Here is a 19,198-nt window from a genome sequence, read left to right on the forward strand (position 1 = left end):
TAATGTGTTCACAGATATAGATAAAAAAGAATATTTTTAGTCAGTTTTTTCTCTTGCTTGATTCCATCCACTTCTTTTTGATTTTTTTTTTCTACTAACAACTTACCTTTTCCTCTTCTTTCTGTTCTTTCCTCTCTCACTTTTCCTGCTTTTCGCTAACTTTGAAAGAAATAAAGACTTCAGGCACAGGTAAGCCCTACATAAAGCAATTTACCATCACCCTGTTTGTTGTTACAATTTCATCAGTTGTTTGTCTTTGTTGGAATCTCAATTCATGAACAGCCATCAACATTTAAGAGTGAGCCAGTTTATTAGGTACATCTGGATACAGTTTAACATACCCAAAGGAGAACCAAGCTTCACTTTTTCCCTTTCTACTTTGTCTCTCTTTAAACAAGCAGCTGGTGTAAGAATGTAGCCATGAAGGAAAGCGTTTAAAGTTCAGAATTAATCAGTACAATATCCTTTTATTTTGTGTTATACATATATCTTCCAAATAATATCACTACTTAGGTTTGTACAGTTGCATCTTGGGGTGCATTCACAACAGAAAAGTCCTTAGATCTGTAGACTCTTTTTCCCATGTGATGTTTTTCGAATCACATTGTGCTTTTTCGCAATCAGACTTAAATTTGTAAACAAAAACTACCTGTTGTGCACAATTGTACCACTATTGCAACAGCAAAATTATTTTTAATGTCAAGAGCAGCTCATTCAATTCTGTTTTTGTGGAGAGATATTTCAAATTGTGGAACAGCGCCAGCTGAATGAGTGTGCCCCGACCCTTAATATGCTGGCAGCAGCATCGCTAAGCAGAAAACGGCAGATCAGGTACAGTTTCATTACAATTGCTACATACAGCAGTAGCGTTATCGTAACAGTGGAGCGTAAAGTCATAAAGACATACATTTCTTGTAGTTGGTTCAGATCAAGACTAGCCTGCACCAGAGTTTGTTTGGAAGCGGACAAAACCGCCTCAAAAAGTGGGTCTCGCTCCAGTTGTTTGTCCCACCCCTGAGATCATATGAGTGGATTCACAACTTTACAAAATGTCTGGACCGACGGGGGAAACAAACTTTGATCTGGTTAAAGTGGACCAAATGTGTCAGATATGAGGACACCTTTAAACGAGCAAGACTTCTGTAACATTGAGCATTGTAACAATGTTTGGTGAAAATTCTGCACAAATGTTTTATACTAACTATCATGCACATTGGTGGAAAAGTGATGATTTGAAATTATTTTACAGCCACATGATCTGGGTACCTTGCAGTATCCAGATTTAATTTTTCTTTATTTTCTCTGTAGATGAATTCTTATTTTCTCTCCCATAAAATCTCTGCACCGTCTTCAGATATTCTCAGCCAGGACTTTAGTGAAGCAATGTCTGCAAAATGCCAGATGAACTAGCCGTACAAACACCTCTTACCATTTGTGGAGCACAGTGGATGTGGTTTGATGATATTGCCTTGCCTTATAGCCACTGACTCAGTGTAGTTCTCGGTCTACAAGTCCATTTTCAACTCTGCAACCAATGCATTGTAGAGTGAAGCCATCCGTCCACCAACTGAAGATCATCCACAGCTGGGTTTTTTAAGCATTTAAGTTGTTTTATGAAAAAGGCTGGGTCAAAATTTCAAACTTTATAAAACAATTATTTGTTTAATCCAAGTGTGGAAATGTAGAATCTACTGACCATTTTTTGATGCATAAAATTAAAACCAACTGTAGTTTCATTTTGCTGTATCTGCAGGTGAGTCCAATAAAATGACTATAGGTAAAGATTTTATCAGTAGCTTAAGATACAGACACCTCATTTTCCATAGCAGGAGGCAACGAGGGAAATCTCAGCGTGCCCTCTTCAGATGCTGTGTCTCAGGTGAAGGGCTATTGATTGATTTTCTGTCTAAGGGCCTTGACTTAAGCTCTGAAACACATAGTAGAAATGAAGATAAAAAGCAATGAAATACTGGTCACTTGCTCTTGTTTTATATTATTTTTCTGTCACTTTATTTCTCAATTTCTTATTTTGCAGGGGTTAAACTTTATTTTCCTTTTTACACATTAACTTACACATCATACATGAGCTCTGCTCGCAGGAGCTCCACTAAAGAGATATCAGAGCTGCATCTCTAAACTCTGTATACTAAATTTGCAAATTAAAAAAGGAGATTTGTCCAGGAAAGGTGCAACAAGAGTTGGTGTAAAATGGATGACCACTTCCTGTTCATGTAATAGCTGGCGATAGGATTGGGAATTGGGTGATTTAGCTGTAGTTCTCTAGTGATCTAACTAATCCTCTCTGATCAATTCCACAATAGCTTGCAACAAAATCCAATGACTTTCCACAAACTATAAGTCAGTGACTGTAGATGGCATATATAGGTCATAGCTTAATGTTAAGCCAGGGAGCCAGCAGTGTTTTACATGCAACTAGAAGCTTGAAGGTAATTCACATATCAGAAACCACTTACTGAGATTTACCAACAGTATTGAGTATTCAGTGTACAGGAACATCTCAAAAGTTGGAAAATCATTAAAAAGTTGGCAACAAAACACAGACAGTAGAGAATAAGAAATAAACACAAATACAACATCTGACGACATTGTATAGCATGTAAATTATAATCTCAAAATTAAATTGGGCTTGAGGGTTGCAGTCTTTCAAGGACAGATATGATTTCAATTGATGTTAGCACATTAGCATTAGCTTCTGCTAACTTCCATGCCAGTGTAGTGGTTTAGCATTAGTGAAGCTAATGTTTTCGAATAGTGCTTTAGTTTGCAGTGCCTGCCACTGCTGTGTGGCAATGGTGTTAGATTTTTTTTATAATTTATTTTTAGTGGGCAAAACAGTTTGAGACGCATCCGAGTACTTTTAAGTGTGTATTTAATATTATATATTTATAATAGGTGCTTAACAAAATGCGGTAAATTTGAATAAACTCATCTTTTTTTTTTTAGAATGCCATTTGACCATTTTTATGGCAGAAATTGTGATACAATGTTAAAGCTCATTTTACTGTTAATTTTAAAAAAATTAAGCTAAAATATTTTTGGCCATGCCAACTGTACCTATTGGAGATTTTCTAATTTTCTCTGAAATAGTACAAAAATAGTTTAGTTTTTTTTTCTTAGCTTTGAGACAATATAATCAATTGATATATTCCTCTTTGTGTATTGAATCCATAGAATACGATATTCATTTTTGGAATTGGGTTGGATTAAAGCAAAAGAACTCTGATTTACTGAGATCCACTTATATTCTCTTTGCCAGAACATTGCATCTGACTTGTGTAGAAAAGCAGCCAATGAGTCGTTTGGGTCACTGGTCGTTTTTCGACACATGCGCCTGAGGTTTGCTGTCACCACTGATACACTGAAGGTCAAGTGTCATTTAATATTATGTACCCAAGATGACAATAGCACAGACCCACTTGCCTTCCCTCTTGTATTTTAGAAACATAGGCTAGTGGTGCTGTCACGCTAAAAGAACCCCCAAGGTTCAACCTGAAATACTGTCTTAATCCACTTTGAATGACGCCAAGATGACAGGCCTCTCCACAAAGCTTATCGGTTCTGGCAGAATTGTGCCATATGTTGACAATGATAACTGTCAACATGTTTAATGTTGCAACTAAAATTACAGATAAATATTTTCAGTTCATCATCATAGAGTTGTTTAGCTGTGCAAAACGTAAAAACCAGCAAATATTTTTGCACCACTCAGTATTCACTCATGTCAAGAAAGAATATGCTTAAATCAAAAACTCTGTATATACTATAAAAGGCATTCAGTTATTTGTAGTAACAGTTCTACCACATTTATTGTCACCTGAAGAAAAGCCCTATAGGGAAAAAAAGTATATTTTTCTATTTTATTGGTGCAGCAAGAATAACAAAATTTTGAAAAAATATCAAGTCAAAAGTCATTCTTATTCAGAATCGTCTGTGGCGTTATTGGTACTGAAATCAATAACGAAACCTTTAAAAAATATATTTTTTCACATTTTCAAGTTGTTCTTTGTATCAATAATTTATTGTTATAAATGCCACATGATGCAGCTACTTATTTCTTGTAGCCACTGGGCTTAATGACGACCCATTTTTATAGTTTGAGAGCAAAAAGGAAGGAGAGATGAAGAAATCATCAAAGCTTTCTGCCAGTTCAGTTACCACGTCTCCATAACAACCATTGTATGACACTACGAGCTAATTTCTTAAAAGCTGTTCAACACATTTACTGAGGCGCATCAGCACACTGATGACATCAAGTTGCTGTCAATAAAAGAAAGCCACATCATTTCATGCACCTACAACAAGGTCATGGGAATTTTGTACTACAAACTCACACAAGTCTGTCAAAGGTTGTCAGAGTAATATTTAGTTTTTGGTGACAAACACTTCCTGGACCACCGTCATGTTTATCAGAGGATGCGTGATTCTGTGGGCCTGTTTGTCTTTCAAAGTGCATCTTTGAGCTAGAAGATTTTAAAGTGGAACTTGGGTGGCCTTTACCAGAAAACTGAAAATTTATCACAGTTGGGTCTTTCAACTGTATACTGACCTTTGGCCAAACAGATGATCAAATCTGCCCAATAAAAGTTTCCCCATACAAAACTTAACCCCTCTTCAGTGGCCTCTGCAGTCCTCAGACATAAGCGCAATAGAAAACCTACGAGTTCAGCTGAAGAGAGCATAAGAAAGGACCCTGGATGATTTCAAGAGATTACTACAGCAAAAATGAATTTATTTCAAGGCTTTTTACGCATCTTTACCAGGGGGGAAAATAAATGTGGCAGGCGAGGTATGTTTTATAAGTCAGAAAATATCCATCGATTTTTCTGCGGAGGCTTGCATCTATCACAGAATGCAGGAGATTTAACCATAAAATAGTCCTATCTGTCACCTCATTTGTCCTTGTATGGATTCATAAACAGCTCTCTTTTGCCATCTTTGTTTTCCCCATCTATCTTCATTTTTGGAGACCAGGAGATTTTATGTATCTTGGCTGTGTTTGGTTCTATTGTCTGTATGTCACTGCTGGAAATCTCGCCAAGCTTTAAAGGATTACTTTGTTGATTTTGCTGGGAATTACACAGGATATGTTTCTGCGCAAAGATGTCTGCCTGACGGATGCCTAATGTCTTTGGATCTTTGGTTCAGTGTTATTTGCCTTTTACCAGCATTTTTAGCAAGGTAAAAATAAAATACAAGGCATTTGTATTTGGAAGAGTAACCAGACTGCTGCGCTGCAATGGCTGGTTTCCCTTTGTTGTTTTCAGACTAGATAACAGGAATTTTCAGTCTTTCTTTTGGGGTAATAATTAGGATTTCTGTAAAAGCAACTACTGGACCCAAAAGACTGATACCCGTCCAGCTGTTTATTTTCTTTGTATTGTGAATTATGCTTGAACTGTATCATTGTTAAAGTAATTTGAAGGGGACAAAAAGGATGAAAATCTATTTTTATGGTGCGTTTCTGTTGTCCAGTTTACAAACAGAGGTCCTTGGTTCAGACTTTACTGTAGATGACTCTACGCCTACGTCACGTTTAATCTCATTTCACTTTGTCATGTTTAATCTCATTCTATTTTTTTCTTCTTTCTGTGTCCTGGTTTTAAACTGTAATTGTGCCCAATTGACTCTCTAAATGGCTTTTGAATCCATTTTAATTGTATTACACAATGTTTCTTATTGAAAGCGATGTAGCTGCTTCCAGTTTTATTGACTCCTTCCCTCTCCCTTCCCTTTGCGCAGCAACAGCCCTGCTCAGAAGTACTACCTGGCCTCCAGCCCTGTGAACGGCGCCGTGTACCTGTCCGATACGGGCAGCAGGAAGGTGTTCAGGGTCAAATCTCTGACTGTTGTGAACAACGTTGCTAAGAATCTGGAGCTGGTGGCTGGAACCGGTGACCAGTGTCTCCCATACGACGACGCTCGCTGCGGGGATGGAGGGAAAGCTGTTGAGGCCACCCTCACCAATCCCAGAGGTAATGTTTCACCAGAGCTGGAATTAATGATTTCCCTTCATTGACGGGAAAAGCATGAAAGAGTTTGGGAGTTAATTGAAGTAATTTTCTGATCTCTTCCTACCATTTTGTTTAGTTTTCGTCATGTTTGTTCCTTCATTCCTTCCTTTTGCTCCTTCCTTTTTCATCCTTCCCTTTTTCCTTCCTTCCATTCTATTTAGTTTTTATTTGTTTCTTCTTTTGTTACTTCAATCATTCCTTCTTTACTTCTTTCTTTCCCTTTTTCTTTCCGTCCATCCATCTTTCCATCGTGGCTGGGTCCATATTTAAAACCTACTGTAAAAGTATTTTCCATAAATCCATCATGATTTTCTGCTTTTAATTGATAAATTGTAACAAATAAATGTAGATAGTCACTACATTTTACATGAAAGATTATGTGGAAGACTAAATGTAATGTACAGAGTTTTAAATCAATCAAATGTTTTCCTTTAGTATGAAATGTGTCTGTTTCTATTATTAAAACATACATAAACTCATATACTATGTTACAAAGTAAATTACACCAGTCAATCAGCAAGAAAGCAGAAGATGCATAAACCTCACTGCTGCGGGTTTAGGTGTAATTTAATCAATAGTTATAGTAATTATCATCTGCTCAGATGGTTCTATTGTTCTCCATTACTGATTACAAAATCAATCCTTGCATTACTTTTCATTGGTATAATTAGTGTTGTACGTTATTGCTGCTGATACCTCTTAATTGTCATTTAGTAGTGCTCTGCCTTTGCATTAGGTACAGATAAGCAAGATGAAACGGATGGATATTTCCTCCTGTTCTTAAAGTGTGACTTTTATCTGCAGGCATTACGGTGGATAAGTATGGGGTAATCTTCTTTGTGGATGGAACCATGATTCGCAGGATTGATCAGAATGGTATCATCTCCACTCTTCTGGGCTATAATGACTTAACCTCTGCTCGACCTCTCAGCTGTGATGCCGTTATGGACATTTCTCAGGTATGGCCTCTCTTTTGTGTTCCTTCTCATGCTCTTATCTATTTTCTGCAGAGTTTTGACCCTTTACTGCTATCTAAATTAATTTACCTGCTGATGTAGACATTTTCTGAGGCAGAACTCTTTTACGTTGACTTTTTTTTTTTTCAAAGTATTGTATAAGCTAATATGAATAAGACTCACAGGTACAGTCAGTTATTCTGCTGTCATTTTACAACATGTCTTTTAGATGTATTTTTGTTTACAAAACTCATATTAAATCCAAACTGCAGACTGTTAAGGAAGAGTCAGGGAAGTTTGTTTAAACTACCTTTTGGGAAATGAATATACTATCCATATATTTGTAAGTTTCGGGGGAAAAAATCCTGCTGAGGACAACTTGAAGGGAGGGCTAGAAACTTGGTCTTTTCAAGCATGTGAAACTCTTCATAACCAGGAGTGTTAAAAAATCTGTCATTGTGAAATTAGGCTGAACTAGGATAATCTTTTATATTGCATGTTATAATCCTGCTATCATCTAAAAGGAATGTTTGACTATGAAGCTGCTATTTAACTCTTTTTAGTCTAGTGATTTTTGCCTTTTTTTCAGTATGCAATATACATTTACAAGCTAAATGGACCAAAAGTGACCAAAGGAATGCTGTAATTTCTTGCAGAGAAAGATTTAAGATATTTATTTGTAGTCTGGCGCCAAACAAAAAATTAGCTCCGCTATTAGTGCATCAGAGGATTAGGAAGTGTGCCCACCACTGGGTTAGAGTCATGGATAGAGCTAAATACAGGGTAATCCTGCTTGATATAACTTTGAGGCGACAAAAGTCTTGAAAGTAGGATGGAGGTTCACCTTGAAATAGAAGAACTCCTAGCATATGTCAGAGCTACAACAGAAAACAACCTTAGATGAAAACAAATTTGTGTTAGAATGACCCACTCAAGGCCATGATTAACTCCAATTGAAAATGTTTGGCAAGACTTAAAAATGTAATGTGCTAAATATTTTTTTAGATTACCAAAAGCATTAAACAAAACATTTGCTCCACTATTTGTGTAGTAGCAGAAGTGTGCCCAGTATTGTTATTGAATCTGTTTCATTTCATTCAAAATGCACTTTATTTACCAGATCTTGCTGCTCCAGATTTGATGACACAGAAAATTAGAAAGAAACACAGATGTCCCTGACACATTTGAACATTTAAGTCATTTTTAAGGGCTAGCCAACAAACACAATCTTTTTCCTGAAACAGGAGCAGAATTATGCAGTGCATTTCATCAGACAGCAGATACACCCAAACCACAGGCGGCACTGTGCTTCCAGTTCTACTCTGCTTACCTACACATCTCCAAATGATTCAAGCATTTAGCTGGTTTTGCATATTATTGAGCACAACTAGCAAACAGTTTCTGCGGCGTGCCAGATGAAAGTGGGGGGGGGGGAGCTTTTTCTGTTTATAGGATTTCATACACTCGAGCAAAGCCTCCAGCTGCCCATTTCCAGACTCCCACCCTGAGGAGGGGATTTCATCCCTCCCACCGCCCATGCCTTACCTTTTTTTGGTTCTTTACCTTTTCCCACACACAAGCACCTAAATGTGCTCACCTTCCCACTGCTGCTGCCGCGAGGACACATGCAAGCTGGGTGCAGCTCGACAATGATGACAAATCACACAAGCACTGCCAGAGACACTCAGACAGTAAAAAGCATCCATTAAAAATTCATCCAGAGCACACGGGCTCCTACTTCAAACACTCTCTGTAACCTCGCTCAGAAATGGGTTTCTCTGGAGAAGGCTCGTGGCAGTGGTCATTACTTTTGTTGTGTTCCACACCTGATTTAGCCAAGAAATACTGTCAAATTTCTTCCCTCTCTGATGAGTTTGTTATCTTGCTGCACCATGTCTCCTGTGAGGAAACTGCAGCAAAAATCTTTCTTAATTCATCTCTTTAATCTTTTTTGTTTTTTGTCTTTCAACTTTTTTTATTTCATTGCAAAACAACAAGTTTGAACTTTTTCAGATGTCTTTATCTGTTTACACCATGGACTTGGATTGTTCCTGTTTTGCTTTTTCAGTCTGTTGGATTTCTGTAAAAATGAAAGACTTGCTTTTCTGTGTTCCCTGCTGAGTTCAAATTTTAGTCAAATAAAAAAACAAATCTTCAGACTGAATCATTGGGACATTTTCAGGAGTTGGTATTAGATTTTCATGGTGTGATAACCTTGAGTAAAAATACGCTTTTACAGAAATGTGTGACATACAATTGAAACCAGACATTTACATACACCGAATAAAAAGACTAAACATTTCTCACTATCGGAAGTTAAATCAATCCAAACTTCTCTTATTTAGGTCAGTTAGAGTAACTAAAATTGTGTGTATTTGCTAAATGCCAGAAAATCTATTAGAAGCATTTTATGAAAATTAAAATTTTTTTGTAACGTTTATTTAATTTAGAATTTTACATATATTTGGTCAGCAGCAGGGAAATTTGTCTTTTAAACTATATGACATGGGTCAGACCTTTAAAAATGTCTTCACCAAGTTTTCTGGCATGTAGAAAACAGAAATAATGTTGGTAACTGACCTACATCAATAGAAGTTAGATTTAACTTTAGAAAGTGAGATAAAATGTGTTTGTATCTTTTTTCAGTGTATGTTAAAATCTGGTTTCAACTATTATCTTTCAGACACATCTTACATGGCCTGTTTTGTCTTTATTTTTTGCTTATTTCTGATTTCTGAGAGAAGCTAAATGCCTTTGGAGAAAAACAGAGCTTAAAGTTCACTGTGACATTTATTTAAAAACAGCAAGGCAGTTATATCTTTCTGATATTATTGACAAAAACAGCAGCAATACCCAAAGTTTATTTACTGTTGACAGGCTGACAAATCCCTCACCACATTTCTCTCCTGAACTTTTATACAAGTCCAACAATTTTTTGCTGATATTTTTAAGACAAAATTCAGAGAATAAGACAAATGTGTGCTCCAATAACCTGATGATGTCTCTTGTGTCTCCTGAATCACTGCAGCATCTAAATAAGTTTTACAAACTCAATTATGTATCTTTGATAGAAACGGTTCATAACCTAGAATTCACAAGCTGCTGTCTTGATTTGTTGCTCACCTGGTTTTTAAAAATTGTTTGTAGCTGTGTTGCCCCTTCAGTCCTGTTTAGTCCGCTTTAATGAAAGTCTGGTTAGTTTGCTTAGAAAGTCTGGTTCTCCTCACTGTTTGCAATTTTTCAGAAGTTTTTTATCAAAATCTCAGAATAACACCTTCATTCACCTTCATTCATTGTATGATGCATTTATTCTTATTCTTTATTTTTTTCAGCTTTTCCTTTGAAGCACTGTGGATTACCTTGTGCATGCATTTAGCTATATTTGCCTTGGAAGTATAAGAAAAGGTGTAGCAGCACTGCACACCTCTATGCTCTAAACAACAAGAGAAAAGTCTTCTAAGTCTTAATGTCATATTTTTTTACAGATTTTAAAGCCCTAAAGTTAATTTTGGTAGCCTGTTCTGGATGTTAGCAGCTTTAAAAAGATTTATCAAGTCTCAAACTTTGGCATTCAATTTAAATTGAGAATTTAGTAAAAATGACATCTTATTATTTCTTTCATAACCTGCCAAGCCTTATAGAAAAGAAATGGCTGAAAGAAGGTAGAAAATCCTTATAGCCTTCAAATACCCCCCAAAAAAACTTGGGTGTTGGTACTAATCTGGGATTTGCTCCCCCACCTCATGAGCACTCTTTTGGGAGTTTTTTCCTTTGGGGTGGGGTTGGCAAAAGGCCTATCAGGCAGGCATTGCTGACAGCAGCCCCACTGTATAAAGTGCAGGCTGTGATCGGGTTACAGCATGTGGGACGACAGCTCAGGAAATATCCCCTCATCAGTCAGAGTGGCGTGAAAACCTCCTTACAGGCAGGTCCCCGGAGCCGCTCCACACTCAGGCTCATGAAATATTTAACCCGCAGTGTTGACAAGAAATAGGTTTTAAGAAATTTAAAGTCTCCCCCCCCCCTTTCATTACCCAAGTAAACGCAGTTTTTTGCTCACTGAAAACTGACTTGTATCTTCTGTCAGTTGCCCGTTTGTTGTATGTCATCTATCCTATTATATAATCCTCCTCGATTCCTGTGGAAAATGACTGAAGGTTTATAGGATATGAACTGCATGTGACGCTTGAAGTTGTTTCTCTTTCCACTTGGACTCAATGTCCTGTCAGATTCAAATTAATTATTCTGGCAGCATTGCATTCACTTCTCAAAAGTAAACTAAAGGGCTTATATGTAAGTCTAAGACTTGTTTATTTTGTTATGCAAAGGGCAGAAAGCTGGGGGATTTGTTACTCCTGTGCCTGTGCATAGAGTTGTTGAATTCCCGCTTTATGGGCAAATAGCATTTTCAGTAGCACTTTTTGTATTTTGGTCCATGATTTAATCAGCAGCCTTCCTGTGAGCTCCCAGGCTCCCGGTGAAATATGACACTCTAGATTATGTTTCTTAGAGATCCCAGTGGGACAATAAGGGAGAAGGAGGCCAGTAAATGGGATTAATCCAATCATTTCAATTTGTTAAAAGCCTGACACATTGTCAGTAGAACAATAACTAATAATTCAAAAAGCCAAAGGCAGTGCAGGCTTTTGTTTGTTGAAGGTGTTTTTGTCTCTTTTCAAGGACTTGTGCTGTTGTATTACAGCAATAATAATAATATGGGGCAAAATCATTCAAAACCCTTGAACTTCTCATATTTTGTCACATCACAGCTATTTTAATGTGGGGTTTTTTACTGGGAATTTTCTGTGACGGATCATCATAAAGCAAACTGAAAATCTGATCTAAAAATTGTGGCATGTATTTTTCTTTTCACACTTTGAGTAACAAAGGATTATGCTCTGATCTAAACCATTGTGTTGTAACTAATTGCATTAGCTGACGCTGATTAATATAAATTTGTAACTACTTGAAGAAATCTTAGCCTCAATAAAGGTCATCAAAACCTTTATTGAGGTTTTGATTACCAAAACCTCAATGTCAAACTTTATTCAGTTTAGTTTACAAAAGACAACACTTTAGAATTTATCCAGAAGAGTTAACTTAGGTGAAGCTAAGTATGCTAAATCTCCTCAAGAGTTTACACTAAAGCGCTAAGCAAATTATTAGCTCCAATATTAACACATTATTAGAAGTATGCCCAACATCATGGAGACCTAATATTCATATGTCTTCCATTATCTTTTTTGTAACTTGAAGCTGATTTTTTTAAATATATTTTTGTCGTTCTAGGTACGCCTTGAGTGGCCGACAGACCTGGCCGTGAGCCCCATGGACAACTCTCTGTACGTTCTGGACAACAATGTTGTTCTACAAGTCTCAGAGAACCATCAAGTCCGCATTGTAGCAGGCCGCCCCATGCACTGCCAAGTACCTGGCATTGATCACTTTCTCATGAGCAAAGTGGCCATCCATGCAACTCTGGAGTCAGCAAATGCCTTGACTGTGTCACACAATGGTGTTTTGTACATCGCCGAGTCTGATGAAAAGAAAATCAACAGAGTGCGACAGGTGTCCACCAATGGAGAGATCTCTCTGGTGGCAGGGGCACCAAGTGGCTGCGACTGCAAAAATGACGTCAACTGCGATTGTTACTCTGGAGATGGAGGCTATGCCAAGGACGCCAAGCTGAATGCGCCCTCTTCCCTTGCTGTGTGTCCAGATGGAGAGCTTTATATTGCAGATCTTGGAAACATTCGTATTCGTTACGTGCGGAAAAACAAACCCTTTCTGAATCCTCTCAGTATGTACGAGGTATCCTCTCCAATTAATGATGAGCTCTATCTGTTTGATTCCAACGGCAGCCACATTTTCACACAAAGTCTGACAACAGGAGACCATCTCTACAATCTGACCTACACAGGAAAGGGAGATATAAGTGGTATCACAGATAAGAACAAGAACACAGTGACCATCCGACGAGACACTACAGGAATGCCTCTGTGGCTAATGGTCCCTGATGGGCAGACCTTTTGGTTCACCATTGGTACTAACAACGCCCTCAAAACTGTTGCTGCACAGGGTCAAGAACTAGCTGTAATGACTTACCATGGGAGCTCAGGACTTCTTTCTTCTAAGACAAATGAAAATGGATGGACAACTTTCTTTGAGTAAGTAAACATTACCTATCGTCTGTGAATTGATTGTAAGCTCTCATTCAGTAATGAGAGCTTACAATATTGTTACAAGATCATAAGACAAACAAAGGAAGCTAGTAAAAATAAAGGACAACTAGTTATCAACGACCTTTTGTGTTGCATTAATTGCACCTTCTGTAGAGAAGTTTATTCAGAATCAGGATTGTTGTGGGGTTGTGACACAGACTTCTTTCATAATTTTGTAATTATAATTTTCAGCCATTGTTTATGTCCAGATTTACCATGTCTAGCTTCCTCTGGTGCAGAATTTTGTCAGCGATGAAGATAAAATGCAGCATGACCATTCAGACTGCAAACGATTTAAAAACTATTGCATATGAGTAGTCTGGAATCAGTGCTATGTAGGGTTATGAGTGTCTTCCAGTGTTATTCTTTGGATCAGAAGCCAAACAGGCTTGGGAATTTTTAATCAGGGATTCTCACAAAATAAGTAAGTCATTTTACTCGAATGATTTGCACTTACTGCCTTACTTTCACCCCTAATTAGATGAGGTAAAGATCTTTTATGAGATTTCAGTTCGAGTCTAACAGACTCATGCCTCCATCTCTGCTTTTGATTCTGTGTTGTCATCCTATGTTAAGACGTTTTCGTAGAAGAGTGAATTTAGTGTTTTTTGGCACATGAACTCCCCTCTTATGGCTGGATGTCAAGTCCGTGAAAATGCAAGACCTGTGGAAGTATGAGTGTAATCCTATTTGCCGTTATCATACCAAATAGGATTACCGGGTGATATGTTACTCATCTGCACCCGTCCTTGCAGTGACAGACTGCAGACCCTTCATTGTTGGATACAGGATGGATAGAGATGCATCTGCTCAGTAGAAAATTTTAACCCGTAGGGATGTGAAGGCTGATTAATGTAGTCATAATATAATAGCCAGAGGTAGTAATTGGCTGAGGTGAACCACACATTGAGTGGGAACAATTGAAAACCCTCCCACACTCTTCGGCATATGAGCGCAGGATTTCATGTTCTCGTGATTTGTGCTGAGCAGCCTGTCCCTTATCCTAACATGCTGTACCAAAAGGTGGGAACTGTGCTAACAGGATGTCATCCCAAAACATGTGATTAAGCAGATTTGCCATTCAGACATCTGTCACGCCTCACCAGTTGAATGTAACTTTGACATGTAATCAGATGCTCCATTTAATATGCACACACATTTATCACCTGTGTTTGATTCGGCTGTCACCTGAGATGCTTCGAATGAAAGTGGAAGGCAGTAATGCACCCAAATATTTGCATTTCTGGAGGTAGAGAAAATTGCCTCTGGCCACAAAACACACAACTAGGTGTTTGGAATTTTAAGTATATATTTTTTGACGTTCTGCAAAACAGCTGCGGTTATTATTAGATCCAAGTCGCAACCTTTGCTTATGTGTAAAGAAACAGGAAGATCATAGAGCAGAAGTTGCACAAAGGAGTTTTTAAAGATGGAATAAGAACAGTTTGTTTTCAGGGTCAGAATCTCTTGTTGGTGTGAATAAACAGACATGGAGAATAAGTGTAGCACTTTAGAATATTCCAGTTTGATGTTATATGTTGAGAAAAAAAAGTCATAATCTGTTTACTAATATACAGCATCAGTGATGATGTTTTTAAAGAGAAAAATGTCAAATTAATGAGATCTTCAACTATTTTTTCACGTTAACTTGTGTTTGTTTTTAATCTGTTCCTTTTACCATGACAGCCATACAACTATATGCAAAGCAGAAAATTGCCTTGAAATAAACAAATCTGGATTAACATATTTACAGTAACTTTTGTTCCTAAAAATATGTCTACCATTGTATTTTTGGGGGGTTGTTTTTCCTATGAAATTTGCATATTATAGCCTGCTCCAAACAAAGGAGAGATTCAATTACTCAATTTCCTGCTTCTTCTCTTTCAAGTCAAGCAATAACTTTGTTTTTACCTGCAGGCAAATCAGTTCATCCATGTTTCATTTAGACCAAATAAAGAGCATTTGTTTTTCCTTGAATAATTAACGTTGAAGGTCAGAACACCACCTGAGGGTCTGAAGCAGAATTCGCTGCCATCAAAACCGCCATTTATCTCCATCCAACAAAGTGCCCTGCTAAACATTTGCTGGTATTAATAATTATGTGATTATATCCCATGGTGTGTACATCAAAGGATATTCTCATTAGGTGCAGATATAAGACTCAGAATCGACTAGGGAACAAAAGATGTCTGCTGGATTTTCTTTTCATTGTAACCCTTGGCAACCTCACTCCCATTGACATTTATGGTATTCACAAACATACTTCTGACCCTTAGATAATTTTATTACTATAATCAATGTTCCCAAAAACCTTTGACTATGTCTATAAACCTGAGAGCATCTCAGAAAGGACGTTTTTAAAACGCATAGTGTTTAAAACTCATGTGTTGCAGATTTGTATCTGTTTAGAAGTGGATATTGTAGTGACCTTTGACAGTTGCATATTTTACACTCTAAACATCGTACAACAAATTATGGCTGCTGCTGCTGCTGCTGATGATTGTGAGGAGAAGAGAACTTTGAGACCAACTGTGGGAAATTGGAGGGCTACTGTGCGACTGAGTTTAGTGTCTCTTTTGAGTAAAGCTTTAAAGTATCTTCCTACAGTTTGAACTGTAATCTAAGTATTTATTGCTAATCAAACTGGTTTGAGGTCACACATAATTTTATTGTAAGTATTTCTGCAATAATCTGTTCAGTCATTTGAAAAAAAAAAAAAAAGATTTTTGCAAGAAGCAAAACACTTTCTACTATAAGATATAAATTTTTTGTGGATATTTTAAATTTCTTAGGAAAGAAAATGAATTAGTTACAATTATTTAAGTGATTTATGTATTTATGTTTATATCAATATTTTAATCACTATAAAGTTTATAACTAGGTTTTGATTTTTGGTGACACCACAAAGATCGTCAATTGGCCCCCATTTAGTCCTCTTTAAAAAATTCCTTGATACACCCCTGCTCTGTGGAATTTGAGCAGGGATATAAATAAAACAAGCATTAATAGTGTTTAAAATTTTGCATATCACGCACTAAATTAAACACAGCAGGTCTGATGCATATCTATAAATATTAATTGAAACTGTTCGCTACAATCCGCTCAGCTTGGATGCAGTGCTAGAATTTCAACAGCCAGTAGAAATAGAGAGATGTATTGAAAAAAGCTGCACTAGTTCTCTAAAGCAGCGGTGTCGGTCGAACTCATTTTCATTTTGGGCCACATCAAGATTATAAATGTCTTCAAAAGGCTGGTTGTGGCAAAATGTATTGATAAAACCACATGTTAACAAACTATTAAAATGTTATAGTTTTCTCTGCAGAAGCAGTTCTTAATTTTTTCACACTGACGCAATTTGGTGCTACACAAATAAAAACTGATTTGATTTGACTGATAAAACTTTTAAGCACATAAGTGATATGCTGAAGTTCTGCTTCCACAAAAATAGTTATGGAGAGCCAGAATTAGCCCACAGGTCTCGAGTTTGCCACATGCACTCTAAAGTCTTTAGCTTTAGCTCATGTATTGCAACAATAAGCTTTTCAATTTTTTTATATCCCCTCAAATTCAAGGCAGCAAGCAAAAAAGCAAAATAAGAGAATCCCGCGTAAAATTGACATTTACTGTGCTGCAGGTGATGCTGACATGAAGTGTTCGGCCCATTGTTGGGCCCTAGCGTGAAAGGTCATGGAGCTAACATGTCACACAGAGCTGATGCGATCCGAATAGACTCATGGCCAACCATGGGGAAACAGTTCTCTGCTTCTTTTGAGCACCCTGCCCCTGTGTGCCCCTCTTGTTCAAAGAAAGCAAACTAATGGGCAGCTGAGCCGAGGCAGGCAGCAGCCATTAGCAGCTCAGCTAGCTAGCTCACGGCTTATAATTGAGACAGAGAGAGTGTGGGTCAGTGATCAAGCCACCTAATGCGAATAAGATTTGTCTACTGGACTTTTGTGGGAAAGGCAAAACTAGCTGAATAAATTAAGCGGCTAGACTGTACAATTTAGATCATGAGTAATGTATGCTTTCAAAGCTTAAGTTTGTTTACAAGATGAAGACAGGGAGGATCATATGCTTAGATGCTAATTACGATGCTATTTTCTATTTCCTGAAGTGGAAGAAATGTGCATGAATCTCAGTGGCTTGCACCAGCTTGGATCAGATAACATTTATCTCTCTGAGATGATCCTTCTCCCACTCTTCCTTTCCATATTAGACATTTGAGATGGGAGCACTGAGGAAATATCTGTAAACCAGCACCCGCCGTCTCATTTATTAGAGGTTTTATTGTAGCAGGCAGCAACATAGAGGAGGGCGTTCTAATATGTATTCAGTGCACAGATAAAAGTCTTCATTCTAAGTAATGTACTGCTCACTCACTCCTCGAACAGGCAATCTGAAAGATTTCAAATTGTTCGATGCTGACGTGCTCTCTGAGCAGAATGAAACAATCTGGCCACTCATGTTCTTGTATGTGATGAGCTGATTTGTAGGCTGGAGAGAGAAGGCATCTCTCAGAGGATTTGCACTTCAGTGCTCCTTTTTCATAGGCTACATAATGAGATTAGGTGATGTTGCTAATCTTTTAAGCTAATAAGATGTTTTCCAAATGCAAGAAGGTGTGTGCGTTCTCATCTTTGCTGTGAAACCTTTCTCTTTAGAAGAAGTTTACCCTTTTCTCCTGTAGCATTTCAAACACAACTAACAAAAGCAGACACTTGGGGCAATTTTGGAGTTCTGCCATATTATCCAACAGCCACTGAATTAAAGGTAGATGAAAAATTGCCATACATGTGTGACTTCAGAAAATAATTTTTTATGTTAACTAAAACACTTTTGCTAATTATAGGTATTTTTAAACAGATAAAAATACAGATTCACACTCCAAATTCTGACATAGCATTTGTCAGTGAACCCTGTCTTACATAAACATCATCTCTTGCTGCCTCATATGAGACTCCAATGCAAGTGCAGATGGCCTTATATAAACAGAAAGATCAAACAACAGCTTCATTATGTTATTATGACAGACCAACATAATTCTTTGAAAACACTACTTTGTTTTAGTTTAATTGAGCATTTATTGAGACTAAAAAAATGTGTAGGCCAGTGGTTCTTAACCTTTTTTGAGGTACCGAACCCACCAGTTTCATATGCGCCTTCACTGAACCCTTCTGTAGTGATGAATAAAATGATTTTTTCCCCCCAAATTCAAGACAGAGGGGTGACCCAACTAGAGTCTAGTTGGGTCACCCCATGATCACTAAGTCTTCTTGAAAAAGGTAGAGTTTCTGAGAACAGTTACTTTATAATGTGTCAAAATATAGTCAGTGTTTCCAGCAAAGTTGAGCTGACTGTCCAGGAATGACCCAAGGTATTTAAAATTTGCCACAGTTTCCACAGGTTGGCCATCAAGAGAAACTGGAACCACTTTACGGTCTTTTTTTAGATCATTTAATTAGCTCTACATTCTTAAGAGAATGAAAAATTAATAATAATAAAGACTTTGCGGTATTCTGATTTAGTAATTATATTAGTTGTGTTACCCCCCACCTCCCCCCACGCCACTAGAGGCAGTAGCAACCCCGAAAAGATGCGACTAAGGAGCAGATTTAGAAGTACACCGAAAGCTACAGAATTTGGTAAAAACTGTGAGTTTTGCTGAAGTAAATAAAGACACAAGTTAAAATCCATGCTGAGAGTGGAGCTCCTTCAATCAGCTCCTCCGCAGCTCTGATTGATTAAGCAATGTAACGTGATCCTCTGCAGCAAGTGATGGCAAAGCGGGGCTTCATCACGACTTTACACAAGTGTGTCTTTACTTCCGCGGCAGAGGCTCCGCCGAACCCCTGAGACCGACTCATCGAACCTCTGGGGTTCGATCGAACCCAGGTTAAGAACCACTGGTGTAGGCCATTTGAAATCGGCAGAAAAATCTTGCAATAAAAGGTACAGAGATTTATTTATGCAATGCTTGATTACAGGTTTC

At 37.6% G+C, this 19,198-nt stretch overlaps 1 protein-coding gene across 14 annotated transcripts in view; it reads left to right on the forward strand.

Moving 5' to 3' along the window:
* The window catches only part of tenm4 (teneurin transmembrane protein 4), a 211,175-nt gene that overhangs the window by 166,594 nt on the left and 25,383 nt on the right, over window positions 1-19,198 (forward strand). For 10 of the 14 annotated variants that reach the window (XM_008426387.2, XM_008426390.2, XM_008426389.2 and 7 more), the window contains 4 exons: window positions 169-189; window positions 5,761-5,993; window positions 6,837-6,991; window positions 12,278-13,155. In XM_008426387.2, the coding sequence (XP_008424609.1) occupies window positions 169-189; window positions 5,761-5,993; window positions 6,837-6,991; window positions 12,278-13,155 (1,287 nt within the window). The remainder of the gene's footprint in view (window positions 1-168; window positions 190-5,760; window positions 5,994-6,836; window positions 6,992-12,277; window positions 13,156-19,198) is intronic. The other 4 variants (XM_017308245.1, XM_017308247.1, XM_017308250.1 and 1 more) reach the window with 1 other exon arrangement.

The sequence above is a fragment of the Poecilia reticulata genome, linkage group LG13, assembly GCF_000633615.1.
Source record: "Poecilia reticulata strain Guanapo linkage group LG13, Guppy_female_1.0+MT, whole genome shotgun sequence".
NCBI lineage: Eukaryota > Metazoa > Chordata > Actinopteri > Cyprinodontiformes > Poeciliidae > Poecilia > Poecilia reticulata.